We start from the raw sequence: 23,785 nt of genomic DNA on the forward strand, positions 1-23,785 counted from the left end.
GATGATCCCTGAGGTCCCTTCCAACTCAAACCATTCTATGATTGATTCCTTGTGAGAAGGGAGAAAAAAAGAAAGCAAGGAAGATTTGGGATTGAATAGTGAGATTAACCTCAAAGGGAAGTTTTTTTAAACGTTCTAATCCTCATAATTTTACCAAACACTTACACGAAACTTTTAGCTGGAGATGTTGGTGGTGCAGCCCCAAAATCCCTTCCGCCATAGAGATGCCAAACAAGAGAGATTTCCTTTACAACATAGCGTACCAGAGGAACAGGAAAATGAAGGGGAGCTTTGCTTGTATCTGTTTTTTTAATAGGTTGGCTGAAGTGATTTTCCTTTATGATAATTGCATCATCAACCAGAATTTTTATTACTGGCTCTTCCTCTTTTTCCTAATTGAAAAAAAAAAAAAGTATATAGCATGAGTAAGGGAAATCTGCTTTCCTACCTATTAAAAGAAACTGTTCTGTACTGTCTTCCAAAGCTTATATAAAAGAGGCTTTGTTTAGGAATTATTTAAAGACCAAAAAATGTAAAAATAAACCAGAAGCTGAGAAATGTTAACAAAACAAAACAATACAAAAAACCCAAACTACTTTATCCAAACTGTACACAAAACAAAACAAGAGCTGAAAACAAAACAAGAGCTGAAAACAAAGAAAAAACATGAAGAGCCCAGGTTACCATAATAGCACTTCTGGAAACAAACAAGCTCAAAGATAACTGGGCAAAACCAGCTTCTAGAGATTCAGAACTACTTCTATTATGAAGAATACAACCAGAGATACTATGAAAAACATGAACACAGGCTGTTTTCAAAGAGTTTGAGCGTAGTTTCCTAAATCTTTTAATGCAGTGGAGAGCAGTGTAAAGTGACACACAAGCTTTTCTCTGAGGTTTGGCAAGGATCTTCAGCCCATAAAAGCATTGCAAGCTTTGACTATAAGATAAATTAATAAAAGGAGATGTGCAAAGCTGCTATTTTGATAAATACTGTATTTTGCTTAAAATATTTTTTTCTCTAACTATGCCATCACTCTAAGTCAAATTGGTAATGATAAAACCTGACTAAAAATGTAGGAAAATAGAAAATATAAAGTAATATTCAGATCAGACAATTACTTACAGCTGAAATAAGGAAAAATCATGTATATTTGAAAATACTTGCATTCATTCCTCACAATAACAATACGTGAAGTCCTTAAAGATTATTTTTCTGCCACTCCACCCACTGATAAGATTGCCACCAAGCAATCATAAAAAGCTATGAACTCTAATTTACCCAGGTCTTACATAGGCTTTTCTGTAATTTATCTTATAAAGTAATTCTCAAAGCTTCTTACAGCAACAGCAACTTTCGGTGCAAAAAGAATGCAGAAATCATCACTTTCTGCGGGAATGTCTCCTATGGCCTCATTTATCAGGTGATGAGTGAATGAATCATAAGTGGGACTTGGCTCTTGTGAGATATTTCCACTTTCATCTGGAAACAAGAAGAGATCTGAGCAAGATGGTTCCTGAGTTTGACATCTGTCATCCAAAATTCCTAGGAATTGAATGAAGGTGGAGAAAAAACAGACTTCAGTGGAAAAACCTTTACGAAGTAGGAAAATAGACACCAAATTACCTAAAAGTTAAGTAAAATATGTTACTTCATCAAGTTACTTATTGTACCTTGAATCAATTTCTACTATAAACAAAAAACAATTAAAAAAAAATCTACTTTACAATTTGAAGTGATTACATTATAATCATGACCAGTTAACAGTAGATATGAATTGAGAAAATAGAGAAAAATGACTTGAAAAAGAACCCACAGATACAAACAAATAAAAAAACTCCAACAGCAAAATTTTGTGTTCAAGTTTCCCATTCTAGTAGTAAGATCACAGCATCAATAACTTTCAGTACTACACTGACTGCTCACCTGCCACCAAAAAGAGGACCAGACATCATGGAAATAGTGAAATTCTCTATTTCAGCCAATTTAAACCTGGATTTAACTCTAACCATGATAAAGTCTTTTTGCAGCAAAATGGTCAACAAGAAACTGAACATGAGCCAGCAGTGTGCACTCACAGCCCAGAAAGTCAACCATATCCTGGGCTGCATCAAAAGGAGCGTGGCCAACAGGTCAAAGAAGGTGATCCTGCCCCTCTACTCTGTTCTTGTAAGACCCCACTTGTGAGTATTGTGTGCAGTTCTGGTGTCCTCAAATAAGAAGGGCATGGAGCTGTTGGAGCAAGTCCAGAGAAGGGCCACAAGGATGATCAGGGGACTTGACCACCTCCCATATGAAGACAGGCTGAGAAAGTTGGGGCTGTTCAGCCTGGAGAAGAGAAGGCTGTGTGGAGACCTCATAGCAGCCTTCCAGTACCTGAAGGGGCCTACAGGGATGCCAGAGAGGGACTTTTCATTAGGGACTGTAGCTATAGGACAGGAGGTAATGGATTCAAAATTAAACAGGGGAAGCTGAGGTTAGATATAGAAAGAAGTTTACTGTAAGGGTGGTGAGGCACTGGGAACAGGCTGACCAACAGGCTTACCAAGTGGTAAATGCTCCATTCCAGACAGTATTCAAGGCCAAGCTGACAGAGCCTTGGGTGACATGGTCTAGTGTGAAGCTTCCCTGCCCATGCCAGGGCGATTGGAACCAGATGCTCTTAAGGTCCTTTCCAACCCAAAACATTCTATGATTCTATGATTCTATTCTATGAAAACTTTCAATACCACTCTCCTTCCAAAAAGGCTGTACTTCGTGTGTATTTATGCCTCCAGAGGATTCTTACCATTAGACTCTGGTTTTGCAGCAGAGGCAGTCTGTTGAGTCTCAATTTCCTCCATTGCATCACTCATCAAATCACGCAAAATCTGTTGCTCTGATTCAGCAAGGCCTGGTCCATGGGAAGATGGTTGGCTAAAGGTCTCTACCTGTAAGAGAGGCACTATACATAGTTACATCTTAAAGACAACTGTAACTGCATTCTGAATAAGATTTTGTTAGAATGGCTTGATATACATCTAAAAGTGTAAGAAGTAACACCTTAACTTTAATAATGTAGTGAGCTGAAACTCCAAGCTAGACGATTCATAAAGTAGGTTACAACATTATGGTTCAGGGTATTTAAACCATCAGAGCACTTGGACAGAATACGTATGTCCTGGAATTTCCTCCTTTAGATAAGAATAAAGTGGAGTAGGTAAACAGCACAAAATATTTTAAAATATTAAGTAGTGACCAAAGTAGAAAAAAAAGTCACCATTTTACTCTCAAATACATTTTAAGCTAGATAAATCTGTTAATTTCTTTACAAGAATTTTTATATTCTTTGGAAATAGACTAGGGACATCAAAATTAAAACATAAGTAATGTTTTAGTTACCAAGGAAACATCAAGATAAGTTGACAGATTTTGCTATTTTATACCTTCATTTTTGGCTTGCTAACTCCACGTTTAATCTCTGTTTTAGCAGGTGGATGTAAATCACCATAACTTGCAATATATTGTATTAGGTTCATTAGGGCAGCACACGAATCGGAGCAGGTACGAATATGGATTACATCACTGGAACAATGCAGCTCAAAACGTGGTTTAGTCTACATAACAAAAATAAAAATCTCAGAATACACTTCAGATCAACATAAGGTTCCATGAAAATAGCATTAATACACAGCTGGTTTTAAATTAATTTACTTGACTAGGTCAAAAAAGTTAAAAGAAATAGTACAAGTAAACTGAAAAACTTCCCTGATTCTAAGTATAATAAAGCAATTTTCAAATCACAATCTGTCACAGAAATTTTACATTTAATTTTATTTGTGATTTAATACTTACTCTTTCCTCATCAGAATCAGATTTTACTGCTGTAATGGTTAGTTCCAGCAGTCCCATATCCATAACACGAACATAATCTGAAAGACAATGAGTTATTAAAAAAAAAAAAAAAAGACTCAACAACAAACATGATCCATATCATGTATTTTTGGTTATTAAACCATTAGAAATAGCATGAACTTGAAAAGGGATCTTTTTTACCAAAACCTTTTCCATCTCTGATTTTCTTCTTTTATGAGGATTACTCTCAGAGTTCAAATTTCAGCTACTCAAACCTTTTTAATTCAATATATCACTCCCACTGCCACCATCTGTCTGCAGTATAATCTTTTAATGTATTTATCCTTATCCCATCTGTGTGGGTTAGAGAAAGACACACAGAGAAGATGGGTGACTAAACATCCTAGCAGTTTTTCAGTTTAAGCGAGAAAGGACATTTTCATATTTTGCTAATCTTTCAGTACCATGAATATGTTATTCCCCTTTTCCTTGTTATAAGAAAACGAGCGTATCTTTACTTTGTCCTTCACTTACAGATCTGTTAGTTAAGCTAAATACACACTTTCATGGGCACAGGATTTCATTATTTCTCCAAGTGATTTGTTAAATATTGGTTCAAGTTCCTCAGTCCTTGAAGGCTGTAACTATACGAAAGCAAATCAGTTGGTATCATTCTTTGCAGAACCTAGAACTCTGTGCCATATAACACCTTTCAATTTCAATGTTTTAGAATAGACAGCTCATAAAATGAGATCTCTTTCCTGTGAAGACTTCTTTTGGTGCCACCTGCAGATTTTTAAAAATATGCTTTTTTTCAAATGTCTATTATGGAACTGCAATAAGAAAATGAGAGACCTGCAAGTTGCTGTTCCCTGACATACTTCTGCATCCAAAAGTTCAAACTAGAGTACCCAGATTTTTATCAACACTGTATTATTCATTCATATTCAACTTGCTTCTCCTTGTCTCCTCAGACCTCATCTTCAAATGACCTTTATAAATGTTGAATATGCCTGTAACTTTAGTATTTTGTTTCTTTAGCCTCTCAATTCATTAGTCACATCTAAAACATACTTACCTCTGTGGAGGTTCACTGTAACAGTGTTGCATTTGTCAGACAGATGCAAAGTAGCTTCATCTAAAATTATCCTAAAAAATATTAAACATAGTAGAGAACTTACATGCAATTCACCAGACAAAATAAATTAGTATAGAAAAAAAATTAATACATCTAGCATATCTTAAATCCAACTCTTCAATTAAGCCTTTCATAATTTCCAAATCCCTTGGTAACTAACCACTTCAAGGTACTTTTGCCACCGCTAGTTGTATTTGCATTTCAGTTCATGTATTTGATCCTTCCTAGAATAAAAAGTAATGCTTTCAGCATACATAGCTAACACTTCTTATATCCTTTTTTGCCTTTATTTCTTTTTAAAAACAGACACATTTGTTTTCAAAGGTGATTTATAAAGCTTTATCAATAGTAACAAGCAACTCAATATTCAACTAAAGTTGTAAGAAAAGTTATTAAAAACTTACAGATATGTTCAGTAATCACTTTTTCCATAATTAATAAACTGTCTCCAAGTAACAAATCTTTAAGAAATCTTAAGGTGCCACTATTTGACAAAATAGGCGTAATTTCATTTCAGAACATCTTTAAATCCTTTGAAAAAATGCAGAATCACTAGCACCTAAAGAAAGCAATTCAACTTAGGGAAAAAAAATTAACCTAATAAACCAGAAGTATCACCTATGTAATTAATGTATTTCAAAAGATGCAAACCAGTGTAATCGTTTACACAACACAAATGTTTTCTGGGTTAAAAAAGCATTACAGGCATTACAAGTTTTACAGGAACTTCCATGTTTCACAATCACTTAAATTATACCTGAGAGTAGAAGAGGATTTATCCACTGCAACACTGCTGGAAATGCTGAAAGTTTCAACAGTAAGAAGAGATCTGACTGGCAAAAACAAGGGCCTAACAACAAAGAGCAAAAGAGAAAAATTAATACTCTGTACTTAGAAGTTCAATCAAAGCCTTATAGGCTACCTAACTAGATCTTCTCAGGCCTATTCAAATACATATCCTACTTTAAATTGCTTACAGTTTAAGTACTTCTAAGTTCTCTGAAGGACTTTTTCCAAACAAGCCTAAATACATACTACTCACAATATGCAAACTTGAATGTTGTGTATATATTTATTTCTAAAGAATAAATATATAGCTGCAGTGCCACTGACATACACTTGCTTTTTATTTACCTGTAATCAAGAGCACAACTCCAAAGATGTACATGAAAAGTTGTAATGGTAGCTGGAGGATTATATCCCAGAACAGGCTCATCAGAAATATTCAAAAAATACAAAATCTAAAAAATAACAAAACACAATAATACTTCAGTATCTGTTAAATTACTAAATGATCATACATTAAAAAAAAAAAAAATCTGCAACAGGTATGACAATAAAATGTTTGATCAGTAGAAGGAAAAAGGGGGGATTAGTGAGTAATCTCAGATATTTAAAGGTGCTTGTCCAGTATCTGAATACAGAAAAACATGGAACGTAAACATGGCAAAATATACAAAATCCAAACTACAGCCTCAAAGGTATGGAAAAGACCAATCCACAGATGCCTAAGTGGCTCCTTGTATAATGCTTCACAATCCATTTTTAAAGCGTTGCCCAAATACAGTCTTAATCAGCTTTATTTGAAGTTATTACAGTGTTAGTATTTAGTTTGTTCTGTTTATCTGAAAAGCCAATTTTTCTTGTAATACTGTACATCGTTAAAGTAATCCTCAAGTTATCTTTTTCTTTGGGGGGATGGGAAATATGCTCAGAATCAGAAATATGTACACATGCATTGTACACATTTATTTGTCATGTATTACTACATAAAATAAACTCCTAACCTCCTCTTTAAGGTCTGTCACAGTTCTCTCTCAAATCTGTTACACTATATTGTTTCAAGCCTGGGGCATATCGACACTGCTAGCCTTTTAACCATTTCCTCTATCTCTTTCTTTGGCCAATTTTTCCCCCTACCTCTCCAAAACAGATTCCCAAGTGCATTTCATGTAATGTAAATTGAGCAATAATTCACAGAGAAAATAAGCAACACTGTATAAAGCAGGCAACATGAACACATACAAATACCATGTTGAGAAGAAAGTGATGACACAGAACAGCCCAAAGCACTAAGTTCAGCTCCATATAGTTATACAATAAAAATGCAAGTAAAAATAAGCATACCATACATACAGGAGGATAAACAGGATAGGCCTGAATGACAGGGTTTACTATCTGTAACCCAGTATGATGTAAGTACATGAAACTATACTGCTATTGTACTACTGGCTCCCTAGCTACGTCTGCTATGCTATACTTTCACACCCACATGTATCAGTACAACAATTCTAATTCAGAGGCCTGCATTACAATCATTTGTGTAAACCGCTGTTCACTACTTCCCCAAAGTCTTCTTCTCCATTACTACTATTCAAATAACGTAAAACAAGAGAGACAAGGGAGAAACACGACTTTAGGAATTAGGTGAACAGAAGGGAAAAATACAGAAATGCTTTCAGTGCTGCAAGTAACATGTTTGTTTTGAGAGTGTTTTTTCACAACTGCTTGGGTAACACTGGACTACTGAGATTTTCCATCTGAATTTAAGAAAGGGAAGAAAAAAAACAATAAAGCCCAAACAAATCAAAACAAACCCAAAACATAGAAAACCACACACAAACAAAACCCCAAGCAAAAAACAACAAACAACAAAAAAGACCTCAAAAAAACCCCAGAACTTTCCTGACATGTTGAATGCAGAGATTTCACATGATGGGTGGAAGTGTAGCAAATGAATATACAAGAATTAAAGAGCACAACTAGACAGCTAAATGGTCTCAAAGAGAGACAAGAAAGAAAAGAATAACATTTTTAAGAGCAGAGTAAGATAAAAGACATAGCCTAACACAAAGATTTTCCATCAAGGTTTAGTTTGATACTTAAAGCATTTGTTAAAGGAGTGAGACTGAAACTGAAGATGTAGTCAAGAACTGTAGAAACCTGACCTGTTCATGCCAGCTTAAACCTGATGACAGTACTCTGTGCTGAAGGGTGGCTCCTCTTAGTCCAACAGCAACTAGAAATTCCTGCACAAGAAAGTTCCAGGAGTTAGTTTACAATAAATACATGTAACCGTTTGACACCTAGATTATGACACACAGTCATCCTATTGCCCCCGCAATCTCCAGGTGTTTAGAAAAGAAGAAAGGACTGGGACAGGATTAAATACTCAAAAAACCTGCTTCATTATACAGAAACCCTGACTAATACAGCGTATTACTTTTTGCAACAGGATCATTTAGAAATGACAGTTTTGTGGTGGTGATAGGAAGGAAGGATCCCTGTTCATTCATTCTGGGATTCACCAGGGATTACCAGGGGTACCAACTCAATGTAGTTCTTTCTTACGCTGTTTAAATCCAAGTCAATTGAGCCCCCACAACACTGTGCTGGTCTGCAGATTCCTTCTCTAGATCGCTCTGCAAACCTGTTTGTCATCATTTAGCCATGCTAATGAATGCTACTGTCAAAGACAAGCAATACCACTCATTTACGAGTGCCACTCCAAAATCAGTAAGCAAAAGCTGCCTATTAGATGAGACTGCTAGTAAGCTGAGCAGAAAACTTTTAAACTCTTTATATTTGCCCTTGCACCAGATTAAAACTCAGCCAAAAGAAAACAAAAAAAAAAGCTCAACTGGCCAAGAAATGCATTTAGTAGAAATAATAGAGTGTGAGCAGCAAAGTGAAGTATTGGAAGACCTAATAAATTAAGCTGATACTTAAATTTTACAATCCACCCAAAAGATTCTAACAAAAAATTACAGTTTGAGGATTAATGGCTCAGAATTATACGGTTCCTTCGTCTCTAACCCTTGTAAACTCACATCTAGGTGTTTCCGTATAAACTGAGATAACTCAGTTTACAAAAGAACAAATTTAAAAACACAAACCTTTGTATTGCTCTCTATTTTATCTGATTGTATTTTGACTGCAACAGTCAGCATACTTGGACATTCCACTCCTACACCATCTGAAGTAGTCCTACTAAGCCCATCTTCTTCAGAAAAACAAATAGTAGGTTCTAACCAATGGGGACGTATTGTGCTGGGCAGTCGCACTTCAGAGGAGGGGATAACACCATCTACCATACCTGCAAAGAAATTTTAGAATGAGTTACCTTGTGCTTCAAAGCTGTTACTGATGAAAAGGTAAGGAAAATCCTTTTTATGCTTAATACCTTTAGAATTATTTTAGTTACCAAAGTTAGTCACGCACACTGACAAAAATTGTGAAGAGGAGGTTACAAGTCATATAATATTTAAAACCCTGGTTTTAGATAAAATATTCAATGTGACTATAGGGCTTTTTTATTTGCCCCACAAAATGACAAAGTTGAAATAAAGGACAGAAATCTACGGATTACATGGAGAGATAGGAATATGTCTCTCCTCATGTTATGGTGCCAGGTTAACCTCTAGACACACGGTAATTAAGCCTTACACTGAAAAATACTTTAACTTGACTACCATTGATTCAGAGACATTCAAGGAGGAAATCTTAAGGCTTAACTACATGAGGGTTGCCAGCCATATAAACTACACAGTCAACTTAAAACTTTAAAACTCTTCACCTTCTAACTACAAGTAGGTACTCAGGAAACATACAGTAGCCACTGCTAACCTGTACCTTTTTAAAACTGAATAACCAGTAACATTTAGGAAGTGTTTACCTTCATAATAAGGAACAGACTGTGCAGCTAAGGTGCCAGAGAACCACAGTACCTCTAAAGACCAACAGCTGCCAAGGAGAATTTGTGCTAAACTGTAACCAAGTAAATACAGTTATCATGAAGATGTATTACTGCAGCATTTAGGAGCATTAAGTCATGAACTAGATCTATTGTGTCAAATGATACACTACCAGAGGGAGGAAAAAAAGGAAGAAAGCAAAGACAGCATTTCTCCTAAAAAACTTTAAACTCATCTTATTTCAAATCTAGTCCCAAAGCCATCTCATTCCCACCCCTACCTTGATGATATAAATTGAGGCTGCTAGAATGGAGGCAAACATAGTGTCTGTCCTCAAAGCCTTCATATTTAGTCACACTGAAAAGTGAACCACTGTTGAACTCCAACCAGAATTCACCATATTTTCCTTCCAGTGTACTTCGATCATCCTGCTGAAGGAAAAACAGAAATGATAACTGCTTGCTGAGTTTGCTGCAGTTAGACAGTCTAAACTAAAAACACTTGCTACCAATACATATTTTCCCACTTGCATTTTAGCTTCTTATGTAAAGCAAACACAATTGCTAAAATATTGTATTGCATTATTGTCTATAGTACAAAAAAATGAAGAATACAGAATTACTGTTAAGTACTCGCTCCTTCCAAAAATAGTACATATGACATGAAGGGATCCCATGATCAGAACAGACCAGATTTTTCAGCCCCAGTGTCTCACCTTTACGTCTGTGAATATTGATACTAATCCATGTGTCACATTTAGCAGAACAGACAGAAAGCTTTGTGAGTTCTTATTCTGAGAGTCAAGCTTTTTCCTTCTGCGTGAACGATAGTTTGGATCAACAGTGGAGTAATACTGTAGTGTTTCTTCCTCAGATCCACTCTCATCATCTAATAGATAAAATGAAAAACATCTAACTAGCTAGTACACATATTATGCCAATAACTCACTATTTTTCCATCAGTAATACGATTCATTTTCACACTTATTTTACTTGATTATACAGGATAGTTTTTTTTCTTTTTGGTTTAAGTAAATTCTTTCTTCTAAGTTTACAAATTCTTTCCACTGTCAGCTTCATCACTTCAGACAATTATGCTTTTGAATCACTATAGTTCTACATGATTTATTAAGTGTATTACCATAATGAACTGCAGATTTAAATTGACTAAAGCTGTCTTTACTGAAAGTGTTGATGAGCTGGCTGGCCACAGATAGTCCAACACCATAAGAAAGGTTTTCAAATGTTTCTACAGGAGATGGAGCTGTGGGTTCCCACAACAATAAATCATTGCTGATCCTAGGAAGAAATACATTATCATTATACAAAATATATTACTACATTCCCACTTAATATAAGGACAGTCAAGTAATATTTCCTTTGCAGACTTCAGATTTTATAAACAAGAAGGAAAAAATGCTCAAGACCAAGAGAAAGAATAATGTATTAATGAGTACAAGCTAAAAAGGAGCTTTTTTGCTGTACTTACATTATTCACATATCAAAGCCTACCATTTGACAGTGATACAAAAGCCACTATAAGTAGGTGTGAATTAGCTCACTAGGCTGAAGAAAGGGTGACAAAACCCCATTTTATCACATCAATTTTCAACCAAGTTGCAGGAAACAGTTCTCTTACTTCCAAGTGACTTTGTGTCTGTCAGGATTACAGACATAAGTGACATTCAGTGCATGAGTACACCAAGAGAATATTTAATGAAAGGTTCAGCTCTGACACTCATTTATAAATGAGACTTCAGAAAGATTAGAGCAAATTGAAACATTGAGAACAGAGATCTGAATAAAGTAGTCTCTGAAAGCTAATGACTAACTTTACCCTTTGCTCATAAAATCTGCCAAACATTTTTTAGCAGATGGCTGCTATGGCACTGATCAGGTATATGTCAGTGGTGTCTCTGATGTTAACTTGGAAGAATATTTACATAGCCTTTAATATTCTTAGAAAACTATACAAGGGAATTCCTGCTACAGCTGCTCATTCAGTTGCTTTTATCAACAATGAATACAGATCTAAAAGTACAGGTCATGCTAACCAAGCAAAACAATTATACTTGCCTATTGTACAGTTTTTCATAAAAGCTTTTGTTTGGTAATGTTAAATGAATGTTTGGTAACATGAGTTCCAGTACATAATGAGAATTGCTAATTGTTTTATCCTGAAACTCGGTCATTTCAACTACATCTCCTGGCATCACCATCTGAAAGAAAAAAAAGAAAATGCTCAAGTTAAAAAAAAAAACAACCAAAAAAAAAACCAACAACCCAAGAACAAACCAACAAACCAAAACTGGAAGCCAGAAGATGTGCATAAAGTAGTAAGAATATTAATTTTGTCTACCATAAGCATAAAAGCAGTAACAAAATTTTGTAGTACCTCTTCATTTTCAAACATGACCCTACGAGAAGAAAAAGGAGAAGGCTCTGGTCTTCTAATATCACAGACATCCTTCAAAGAATGAGACCCTCCTTCTTCTTCCTCTTGAAAGTTATTATCACCTTCTTCCTCCTCAGCTGCTATCCTTTCCAGAATAGAGTGCACAGCCAGAGGGTTTATTTTCAATACAATCCTGACATTGAAGAAGTTATGCAGAGTAAGCCATTAGAGATGCCTGGAATTTTTATACTGATGCACTGTCACATGTACCCCAGCTCTACTAGCTAGCCATTAAATACACATAGACTATATAGCTCAAAGACCAGGGATTTTTTTGTTAGACAATATGTAATTTATTGGACAGATTGATACCATTAAGAAAAACACCAAATTTACAGGCACAGAGAGATACGAAAAGAGTCATCAGCTTGAAAAGGTTAGTGTCTGCTTTTTTCAACTACCATCAGGTGGACCATTACATGACCTTTGAAAAACCTAGCACTCTCCCATAATAATGCTTGTATCAGAAGACCATCAATAGTTATTAATAAATGCTCTGCTACATGACATAGTGTATTACATGCACATACTGTTGTAAAAAAAAAATGTATTTGTACCATTATAAAAGAAAAACATGCAGAAAAAATGCCCAAACACATTGTCATAAAGGTACTAAATTTTGTGGCAAAAAAATAAATGTCACAGATTTTGCTGCAAATCTAAAATTGCCTCTTTAAACATCTTATTACATGCTATAGCTGTTAGGTCCTTCTGTTCACTAACTCCTGAAGTATTGTATTGCCTTACATGTGATCTAAGCTCCAACAATTCAGTCACAATATAATTATCCTTATTGTCACTATTAGCTGTGTATCAGCTGACATTAATATTTTGAAGTGAAATTCCACTTAAGTTTTATCTGCTTAGTATTCTGTCTTGAATGTAAAAGCAGCAGAAAACGTAAAGTGTCAGGAAAAAAAAAGGTAGGAGAAAGTTTCAAGTTTCTTAACTTTCAAGAAATTTAACTTTCACTGAAATTTACTCAATTCTATGCAGAAATCGCTATACATGAAAACAATCTTGGATTATCGTAAATGTACACTCTTAAAGATTAAAAAAAACAAAAACCCCTTGGGTTCTTTTCAATAGCTACATGTTCTTTCTTTGCAAATTATTTTAAAGCATTTACTACTAAATTAGAGAAGTAAGAGTGCTTCATAAAAATCCAAATAACCCACACCAGAGAATAACATTATTTTACCGAGGCCAGTCAAAATTGTCTGATGATGATGTTATATCTCCATCTATGCCACCAGACACTTGAAAAAATTTTATTGGTGCTTCTGCATTATCTTCTTCGAATGAACCTGAACAGAAAAGAATTTTTTTTTTTAAATTAACACAGGAATGACAACTGCTAGCTTTACGCTGCCCACTCCTCAGGTTAGAGGCCATCCAGGTACTTTGTCTATGCTATTATAATGGCACTTATGTAAATGCCATCTTTTCCTCCAAAAATAAAATACCAATTTTTAGAAACAAAAATTATTTCACATTATCTTCTAACCAGCAGCAGTTAGAAAACCAGATGCTTCCAATGCACAGATATCTGCATTTAAATTTATAGCATCACTACATTATGTCACAGCCTTGAAAAGTACACAGAATGACAAATCAGCTGAGAAGGTTGCAAATATAAACAAGTCTCACAGATTTATTAATCTGAAAGATATTAAAGGCATAAAAGTATTAAAGTTTCCTAATAACAGTTATTTAGGACATCTTTCACTTCTCTTTTAGACTAGACATGAGATTCCTAATTTGCGTAGCTATAGTAACCCTCTACAAATCTTCTAAAATCATGATAGATCCCAGAGATATACTAAATCGAAACAAAGTGGTACGACAATGTAACAGAAAGTAGCAGAAATACTAGATAGATATTAAAAAACTAGAATGCAAGCACTACACCTTACACACGTTAGCCTTAATTTTGCCTTGTACTGGTATTTAGTACACAACACTAAACTGCAGCAAATGTATCTGTTCCAAAATTCAGGTGGAAAGACACTCCTGTGTTGATCCATATGAGAGGGCTTTTGTCTCATCTATGTAGTATCCAGAAAAACAAAAAAGAATATTTGATATAATGTTAACATTCTTACCAGTTAGCTCTTTAAAGGTAAGCTCTAATTTAACTTGTTCTGGAGTTGACCCTCCAATAAACTCGGTTTTAAATTCCACATCTGTATATTCAAGGTGAAGAATCTCCTTCTGAAGTGATTTCTTAAACCACGGTCCTCTTTCCTGATCTGACCGTAGGTCAGGTATTGGGAAGCGAACAGACAGATTTAATGCTGGGGCAGTCACTTGAACTGAAACTCTACAGTTTGCAGGAGTATGTGAATCATCCAGAAAAACTTCAGTAAATGCTTTATGCTAAAAAAACAAAGTAAAGGGGAAAAGAAAATTAATTAGGAATATTGCACTAAAAGTGACTACGGGAAAAGCTTTGATGATGCAGTATCTAAAAATGAAAAATATTTTTTTCCACATATCACACGAAGCACAAATATCAGGACCAATTATTATTACTCTTAGGTTACTCTATTATTGGTGCTGCTAAGATTCTACTTAGTTAGAAATCAAGCACTTGTAGAGATCAGCAATCTCAAAAAATGGCTTTCTCTCTTAAATTAGAAAGTGAGAGAAACAAGTATCACAGTATCACAGTATGTTAGAGATTGGAAGGGACCTCAAAAGATCATCTAGTCCAATCCCCCTGCCGGAGCAGGAACACCTAGATAAGGTTACACAGGAACGTGTCCAGGTGGGCTTTGAATGTCTCCAAAGAAGGAGATTCCACAACCTCCCTGGGCAGCCTGTTCCAGTGTTCCGTCACCCTCACTGAGAAGAAGTTTCTTCTCAGGTTTAAGTGGAACCTCTTGTGTTCCAATTTATACCCATTTCCCCTTGTCCTTTCATTGTTTGCCACTGAGAAGAGCCTGGCTCCATCCTCGTGACACTCCCCCTTTATATATTTATATACACTAATAAGGTCACCCCTCAATCTCCTCTTCTCCAAACTATAGAGACCCAGCTCCCTCAGCCTCTCCTCATAAGGGAGATGCTCCACTCCCTTAATCATCTTAGTTGCCCTGTGCTGGACTCTCTCCAGCAGGTCCGTGTCCTTCTTAAACTGAGGGGCCCAGAACTGGACACAATATTCCAGATGAGGTCTCACCAGGGCTGAGTAGAGGGGAAGGAGAACCTCTCTCGACCTACTGACCACCCCCCTTCTAATACACCCCAGGATGCCGTTGGCCTTCTTGGCCACAAGGGCACAGTGTTGGCTCATGGTCATCCTGTCGTCCACTAGGACCCCCAGGTCCCTCTCCCCTACACTGCTCTCTAACAGGTCGTTCCCCAATCTATACTGGAACCTGGGGTTGTTCCTGCCCAGATGCAGGACTCTACACTTGCCCTTGTTATATTTCATCAACTTATTCCCCACCAAACCCTCCAGCCTGTCCAGGTCTCTCTGGATGGCAGCACAGCCTTCTGGCGTGTCGGCCACTCCTCCCAGCTTAGTGTCATCAGCAAACTTGCTGATAGTACACTCAATTCCCTCATCTAAATCGTTGATGAATATATTAAATAATACTGGTCCCAGTACCGACCCTTGAGGCACTCCACTAGATACAGGCCTCCAACTAGACTCCGCCCCATAGACTACAACTCTCTGGCTTCTCCCTTCAGCCAGTTCACAGTCCACCTCACTACCCGATTATCCAGACCACACTTCCTCAATTTAGCCGCAAGGATGCTGTGGGAGACCGTGTCAAACGCTTTGCTGAAGTCAAAGTAGACCACATCCACCGCTCGGCCATCATCCATCCACCGTGTTATTTCCTCATAAAAGGCTACGAGATTGGTCAAGCATGACTTCCCCTTGGTGAAGCCATGTTGACTGCCCCTCATAACCCTCTTATCCTTGATATGCCTTAAGATGGCACCAAGGATAAGGTGTTCCATCACTTTTCCAGGAATGGAGGTGAGGCTAACCGGTCTATAGTTACCCGGGTCCTCCTTCTTGCCCTTTTTGAAGACAGGAGTGACATTTGCTTTCCTCCAGTCCTCAGGCACCTCTCCCGTTTCCCAAGACTTGGTAAAGATGATGGAGAGCGGTCTAGCAATGACATCAGCCAGTTCCCTCAGCACCCGCGGGTGCAACCCATCTGGACCCATGGATTTATGGATGTCCAGATTGCTCAACTGGTCTTTAACCCATTCCTCATCGACTAAGGCAGACCGCTCCGTTGACCTGACTTCACCTGAGGTCTCAAAGTAATACTCAACTGCAGTTAGGAATACCAAGTCTCATGGATTATTTTGCTTGCTTTTCCAGATGTTACTGTTGAGAACCCAGGAACTACTATCCCTGATATTCCCCCTTTCACTAAGTCATGGCTTTCAAGCTCCCATCACTGACATGTCACTCAAAACCTTCCCAAGTGTAGCTTACTGCTGACCATCATTGAAAAGAATCAAACTTTCACAACATAACCCTATTGATAGAAATTATTGAAGTTTTACAAGTTTCTTAAATGAGGATTCTTTAAGATTTGAATACTAATTTTCTGTAATCAATCAAAGCAACAATAAAATTACATGAAGATATTTGTGCTGTGTAGAAAATCAGTTAATTGCATTAACCCTACCTCATGTATTCCAAAAAAGCCCTTCAGTTTAACGTTATTGTGCTAAATATACTAACACTTAAATCCCACTGACAACCTGAATCAAGACTAACAAGCTCCAACTTCTGCTGGTACTCAGCCACTAGGAACACAATGAATATGGTCCCCATCCTTTCTACTACCTGCTACAAAAGCGGGTAAGGCACAGCAGAGGCAACTGGGCTGTCTGTGACACCTAAAGATTTCAATATAGAAGTGGAACTGTCAACAATAGTTAATACAAACTGTTGCAAGATGGGATGGATTAGGGATTAGCAATCACTCAAGACTCTTCTTTTTTGCTCAGTTCTGCTTGCTGCAAGAAGCTGAGAACTTATGCAGTCTGTGAAGCTGTTACCATTGCTTTTAGGTCTGTTATCAAGCATGCAATCACTGAATCCAAAATCAGTACCTACATCAGATGGCTACTTCTCTGTATCAGAAGGGAACTCCTCCATGCCCAGCCCCCCCCAAACCAAACAAAAAATACCTCACACTATCAAAAAAACTGAAAACTAAAAAAACCCACAAAAAATCCCAACCAGACAACCAACACCACAAATAAACCATAAAAAACTAAAACCAAACAAAACAAAACCACCACCTCAGAATTAGCAACTTCAGGCAGAGTGCCATCCTGCCTTCCTCCTGAAAACAATCAGCAAGTTTATTAATCAATTTCATTTTCAACTTACCAGGCTTATGTGCTTGTTGTAAGAAGCATACATGTGAGATGCCATCATCTCCACTGTAGTTAGTTTCTGTGGTTGAAGCAAGGAGTTTAATCTGTCTACAATACTAATATCCAGCTCACAAAACACTGGACTTAACTTTATTTGTAACTCTGCTTTCTGTGGAACAGAACTGAGTCTCCCTTGACTACCCTGAAAGAAAACAGAAAAAGCACTAAAATCCTTAAAAACAATACAGTGAAATAAATCATAATAACTGGGAATTAAGGACTCAGTTTTACAAGAAAGATACCTTTCTGTTAAAATTAATTAGACAAAGATTGTTATCCAGAAACTTGGTCTCATCTTACCTGAGGTCCTCTATTATCTGAATGCTTATAATGAAGCTGAAGGCATGGCATAGCGTGCGAATCATTTCCTTTTTCAGAATGAAATGTCAGCAGCTACAGATAAAGAGAGTTAAAAACACTTAAGGAGAAAAGAGTTGCCACAGGAAAAGATACCTATGACGTTTCACCTAGAACAGACAGTAAACAACCCCGCATTCAAGTCCGTGAACAGAGCCCCAGCCCAACCATTTGTTCAGCCACTGTATTGGATGTCTCCGACCATTAAAATAGCTGGAAGAATAATCATCACCAAAAGAAACCTTCACATTGCTCAACTCCATCAGTTGGGTTTTGGAAAACATTTACTCTAACTCCCAAATTGCATTGAGCATATTTAAAAGAGAAGTAAACTAGTGGACTTTGGCTACTTAACACTATTCCTGCCAGGTATGACAGAAACCTGGTTCTCTATTTGTGATATTTTTTCTCTATTAAGTTACATTTTAAACCCGTAACATACTTAAAAAGAAAATTAAAAATTGCAATCATTTTAAAATCTAGCATTATCAGTTAAACAATTAACATTTCTTTTCTATGGAACTCCCTCCATTTTTTACATACCTCTGTATAGTGAGGCTGAATGGAATGAGAGTCAGTGGAAAAAAGGCATTCCAGGAATTCCATATTCCCAATGGATAAATCAGTACTAAAACTTCGAGAGGCAGTCCTTTGTCTTTGTTCATGGGACACTTTAATGCCAGTACCTATAAACCTGAATTATTAAAATTATGATTTATGAAAAGTAGCATAAAACAATTACGAAAAGTCAGGATTGAAATATGTAAATGATCACTACAATCCTTTTCAGAATAAAATTGACATAATTTCTTCAAAAAAAAGTAAAAGCTCTAATAGATTTGTAAAAGCTAGTTATAACATTTTATATAATTTTCTAATTATAACAGCTTTAGCAACAATGACAATGGAACTCGCTTATGTTACACATTCAACAATGCTCAGTGTAGCGATATTTGTAAAGAACACTTTAGATATGTAACCTAAGGTGAAAGTCACATAAAGTTGGGAATCTAACATCTTTATATAGACACTGAAAAAGTCAAATGCCTCAAACAGTCAAAATCACATGCATAAGGGAAGAAACTGTATATACAGCCTTAAATTTTACTTCATATACTGCACTGGGATGGTAAAAACTGGAAAAAAAACCCTGTTGACTAACTTTATGGTACTGCTTACACATACTTTTTATTGCTACTGATATACTACTTTGATTCAAGTAAAACCCTCAGCTCTTTCAAACAGAAAACCCTGTATTTGAATAAATATGATCCTGTAAAATATAGCTATTTCTAAATAAATAATTTACTTATGATTCTTGACTCTGCATTTCTGTGGTAGAAACTGTACCTAGTTTAATTCATATACTGTTGAAAAGGGATAGGTTGATTTTAATGCACTTGGGTTTCTATTTTAAAAAGTCTTGGACTACAGATGTCAAAATTCAAGGCTATTTTGAAATTAACGAAGTATTCAAATGCAATTCAAATATTAAGTGATACAGTTTCTATGTAAATAAACTTACTTTATTCAAATTTACTTAAAATATATTTTGTTAATTATATTTATTAATAAGCAAAGTTATACCTAAGGTGATCATGAGAACAAGCTTCTGCAAATACTTCTCGGAAGGACAGAAAATCTTCTGTTGAAAACTTAACTGGCTCAATCTTTTCTATTCGGGTAAAGAAATCCCGAGCCATTGGTGTCAATGGGTTAAGATTCAGTGAACTTTCAGGTGGGGGTAAAGGGTCAATATGAAGTACAGACACTGAGAAAGTTCCAACTGCCAGTCTAAAAAGAAGCTCAGGTCTGGATTCATCCACAGAAACAGATCTGGATGGAATAGCTGAAATACAAAATTAAGTTCACATAATTTTTCAGCAATAACACATTTATAAAATCATCTTACTTTTGTTTTTCACTTCTTTTTGCCAAGTTGCTGCATAACAATTCATTTCCAAAATTATCTAAGGAGCAGAATGCAAATCAACATTTTTACTTACATGTCCTTCTTAAGGAAGCCTGATGAACCATGTTGGCTGTCAGCGAAGAACCTCTTGGAGGTTGTAGTTCTTGTTTATTACGATCAAGAAAATCACCCCAAGTTGGCTGAAGCTAAAAGAAAAATATGTATGATCTTAAATCCAACAAGTAGATGTAAAACTTTAGACCAAACACAAATAATAAGTTAAAGGAATACAAAAGAAAATACATGCATAAACATTTCATGACATACTAGTGCTCTACTAAGTAACACAGATACTTACTTTGGGCTACACTTTCTAATTCTACGATTGTCTACACCCACATGTTTTTAAAGTAGCAGTTGCTCTCTCAATGACTACATAGTCTCCTGTTTCTCTGTAAAAAGCAGAACTTTCTCCAGGGCTTTCATTAACCAAAACATTAGAGTTGTAACAGATCTGGGAAAGATGGCAATATTGACAGCATAGTTTTTATGTTGTTTCAAAAATAATGTTATACAACAATTTTGTACTTTTTATTGTCATTGCCTGTGTAGTCCATATTAAAAGAAAGTCCAGATGGCAAACATGCGGTTATTAAAAAGAAAATAAACCATAAAGCAACCTATATAAGCTTGAAGGCATTTGAAAACAAATATGTTCCATTTCCTAGTAAACAAATACAACACTCATAACGGAAAAGAACTACTAAACATTTTCAGTTGTCCTAGAATTTTGCAATAGTTCTTGATATTGTAAAGAATATTTATGCAACAGTTTCAGACAAAATTGTTAATTTCAAAAATATTTTAAAGGTAGTTAATACTATACCACTGTAGTGCTCAGTGGAGAACCTGCTGGCGTAGTTGTGTATGTACTGGTTAAAGACAGGTCTAGATCCATGGTTGGAGGGTCTCCAAGAGGTGGAAGGGAGGAAAGGCTGTGAGACATGTCCATTTCAGCCATTGAGAAGAAAACTTCTTCTTCTAGTAAGAACCACAGATAGTAAAGTGTTATTTTCTAATGCAAAAAAAACCTTCACTTTTAACAGAAACGTATTCAGAAGTTCAGAAATCTAACTGCCAGGCAGATTAGGCAGCTAAATATATTATTTACTGAAGTTCCAAGTTCTCTTGACACTTCAACTAGTCATATCTATAGACAGAGATTATTAAAAAAAAAAAAATTATAAATACTAAACCAGCTAAATGTTCCGTTTTAATATTCAAGTAGGCATTATTTCTATAAATTCATACACTTGCCTTTTGACAAACTGGTTTGTATCTTCACATTAAAAGTAATCACAAAAAAATATTCAAATAAAAGTACAAATTTGAGGGCAATGCAAGTATTATTCTATATTTAATTTCCTCAATCTTGCATCTGAAATGATGTTACACGGCATGTGTATTTACTGTGTTAACACAGTAACATACACACTACTGCAGTTTTAATGAAATACTGAATCAAGTCTAGCCTGATACCTAAGCTAAGTATTAATTTTTTATTCAACAGTACAATTAAAGCGTACAATTATTCTACATCAAAGACCTTTTGATACTTAAATTCTTAAGATTAAAAGATGAACAGTTGATTTATTTAATCTTAACAACAGGTTATTCGCTATGCTGCACCATCTTTTATACTTGCCACGACTGGAAGGCGTTCTGGCACTCTCCGTCTCATAGAAGCTTTGCTCAGATGATGCCCCTGCTGACAAAGACTCTTTTCTTAAATAACGTTTCAACTCCATCTGAATCCGATACTCATCTTCCTGTTGCATTGGCCGGTTCTTCCTATCTTTACTTGATAATTCTATCCTGCTTAGGCTCTCTGAATTTAAAAAAAAAAAAAAAAAAAAAAAAGGGAGGACAGAACCCCACTGTAATTTCCTTAACAGCACCCCAAATAAAAAAAAAATATTGAAATTAACCAACTCCTGTTGCTGTATAGATATGCGCATGTATATCTATACCTATACTTATCTCTTGTATGTCAAATGTGGATATACATGCATTCTGCTGTTTTGAAGATTTGACTTGTCCAAAAGAGATTACTCTCTCCCTAGCATTCATTAATTTCAAATCTGAAGAAAATGTTTTAAGGTCATATATGCAAATATATTCACATACAACATCAATAGTATTTCCCTTCTCAGTCAGCACAATCTCTGAAAGATATGGCTATTAAGGAATTAATAAAATTTCAGTTTGAAGATGACACACACATGACCCTTTTCCAGTTATCAAAAAAGAATTAAAAAGTCTAGTACAAAAAAGATATCAGTATCATTATAGGAGTATTAAGCATTTACCCAGGACATGACAAATCTTCTCAAAAATATACTATCTACTTTCATCGAAGTGTTGCTACATTAGGAAGAGTCGGGGGACAGGGATCTGACACAAACCAAAACACCCACGTCCTGCTTCTGCAGTATTTGAAACACTACTATTACTTCGCAAATGCGGACAAATGAACACAATTACTATCTGTTCTACATACTTTTTGCCTTTCACTAAATCATAGGCCAGAGAAGGAACCAAACTTGTGAGACATAACTGTTTGAGCTGCTGATTTTCTCCACTTACTGTTTCCCCATTTCTTGTTCTATCGTATAGCCACTTGTCAAGCCATATTTGTTACCTGGATTTTCATTACCTGCATGTGCAATCTGCAATTTAAGTCAATAAATTGATCATAGTCTTACTCAAGAGGAGCTACAAAACTACTTTGCTAGTTTCAAATACAAATTAATGATCATCTACCAACACAAATATTTTTTTTACCTGAGGAAACCTGTTTATCTTGCAAAGTTTATTTTTCACCTACTGTAATACATATGTAACATTTACAGAATGTTCACTTACCTGGTCCAGCAATTGCTGCCACCATGTCCAACAAAAGATGTACCTGCCTTGGTGACAGAAACAGATGTACAGAGTCTATCTGTCCATCTACATCCAACTAAAAAAGAAAAAAAAAAAACAGAACAACCAAACACTTTCAAGAACACTTCAAGAATTTTTCTTTAAAACTTCTTAATCAAACTATTTTGATAGTAGATTTAGATGCTGTTAAGGATACACAGACATTCCAGCAGAGTTTTCCATCTTCTACAGCTGGAAACTTAATTGTGTATTGCTTCCAATCTGTAGCTTTGTAGGACAAACACAGGTGTGTCACTGACAGTTTCATAGAATCATAGAATAGTTAGGGTTGGAAAGGATCTTAAGATCATCTAGTTCCAACCCCCCTGCCATGGGCAGGGACACCTCACACTAAACCATCTCACCCAAGGCTTCATCCAACCTGGTCTTGAACACTGCCAGGGATGGAGCATTCACAACCTTTCTGGGCAACCTATTTCAGTGCCTCACCACCCTAACAGGAAAGAATGTCCTCCTTATATCCAACCTAAACTTCCTCTGTTTAAGTCTGAACCCGTTACCCCTTGTCCTGTCACCACAGTCCTAATGAAGAGTCCCTCCCTAGCATCCCTATAGGCCCCCTTCAGATACTGGAAGGCTGCTATGAGGTCTCCACACAGCCTTCTCTTCTCCAGGCTGAACAGCCCCAACTTTCTCAGCCTATCTTCATACGGGGGGTGCTCCAGTCCCCTGATCACCCTCGTGGCCCTTCTCTGGACTTGCTCCAACAGTTTCATGTCTTTTATGTTGAGGACACCAGAACTGCACACAATACTCCAGGTGAGGTCTCACGAGAGCAGAGTAGAGGGGCAGGATCACCTCCTTCAACCTGCTGGTCACGTTCTTTTTGATGCAGCCCAGGATACAGTTGGCTTTCTGGGCTGCAAGCGCACACTGCCGGCTCATGTTCATTTTCTCATTGACCAGCACCCCCAAGTCCTTCTCCACAGGGCTGCTCTGAATCTCTTCTCTGCCTAACCTGCAGCTGT

At 36.3% G+C, this 23,785-nt stretch overlaps 1 protein-coding gene across 2 annotated transcripts in view; it reads right to left on the reverse strand.

Moving 5' to 3' along the window:
• Positions 1-23,785, reverse strand: part of ATG2B (autophagy related 2B) — a 49,688-nt gene that overhangs the window by 11,908 nt on the left and 13,995 nt on the right. Inside the window, exons 7-31 of one of the 2 annotated variants that reach the window (XM_061348877.1) lie at positions 22,737-22,833; positions 21,517-21,699; positions 20,698-20,852; positions 19,906-20,017; positions 19,487-19,748; positions 18,443-18,593; positions 17,843-17,935; positions 17,496-17,684; positions 14,227-14,500; positions 13,323-13,428; positions 12,062-12,254; positions 11,743-11,885; positions 10,808-10,965; positions 10,383-10,555; positions 9,948-10,095; positions 8,870-9,069; positions 7,922-8,002; positions 6,108-6,214; positions 5,731-5,823; positions 4,914-4,984; positions 3,836-3,912; positions 3,427-3,597; positions 2,790-2,931; positions 1,344-1,546; positions 166-392 (exon numbers count right to left, since the gene is read on the reverse strand). In XM_061348877.1, coding sequence (XP_061204861.1) covers positions 166-392; positions 1,344-1,546; positions 2,790-2,931; positions 3,427-3,597; positions 3,836-3,912; positions 4,914-4,984; positions 5,731-5,823; positions 6,108-6,214; positions 7,922-8,002; positions 8,870-9,069; positions 9,948-10,095; positions 10,383-10,555; positions 10,808-10,965; positions 11,743-11,885; positions 12,062-12,254; positions 13,323-13,428; positions 14,227-14,500; positions 17,496-17,684; positions 17,843-17,935; positions 18,443-18,593; positions 19,487-19,748; positions 19,906-20,017; positions 20,698-20,852; positions 21,517-21,699; positions 22,737-22,833 — 3,809 coding nt within the window. Of the gene's footprint in view, positions 1-165; positions 393-1,343; positions 1,547-2,789; positions 2,932-3,426; positions 3,598-3,835; positions 3,913-4,913; positions 4,985-5,730; positions 5,824-6,107; positions 6,215-7,921; positions 8,003-8,869; positions 9,070-9,947; positions 10,099-10,382; positions 10,556-10,807; positions 10,966-11,742; positions 11,886-12,061; positions 12,255-13,322; positions 13,429-14,226; positions 14,501-17,495; positions 17,685-17,842; positions 17,936-18,442; positions 18,594-19,486; positions 19,749-19,905; positions 20,018-20,697; positions 20,853-21,516; positions 21,700-22,736; positions 22,834-23,785 lie in introns of both variants that reach the window. The other variant, XM_061348876.1, reaches the window with a different exon arrangement.

The sequence above is a fragment of the Neopsephotus bourkii genome, unplaced genomic scaffold, assembly GCF_033783945.1.
Source record: "Neopsephotus bourkii isolate Nb327-2 ecotype Australia unplaced genomic scaffold, CSIRO-AGI_Nbou_v1 NB_372, whole genome shotgun sequence".
In the NCBI taxonomy this organism is placed as follows: Eukaryota; Metazoa; Chordata; class Aves; order Psittaciformes; family Psittacidae; genus Neopsephotus; species Neopsephotus bourkii.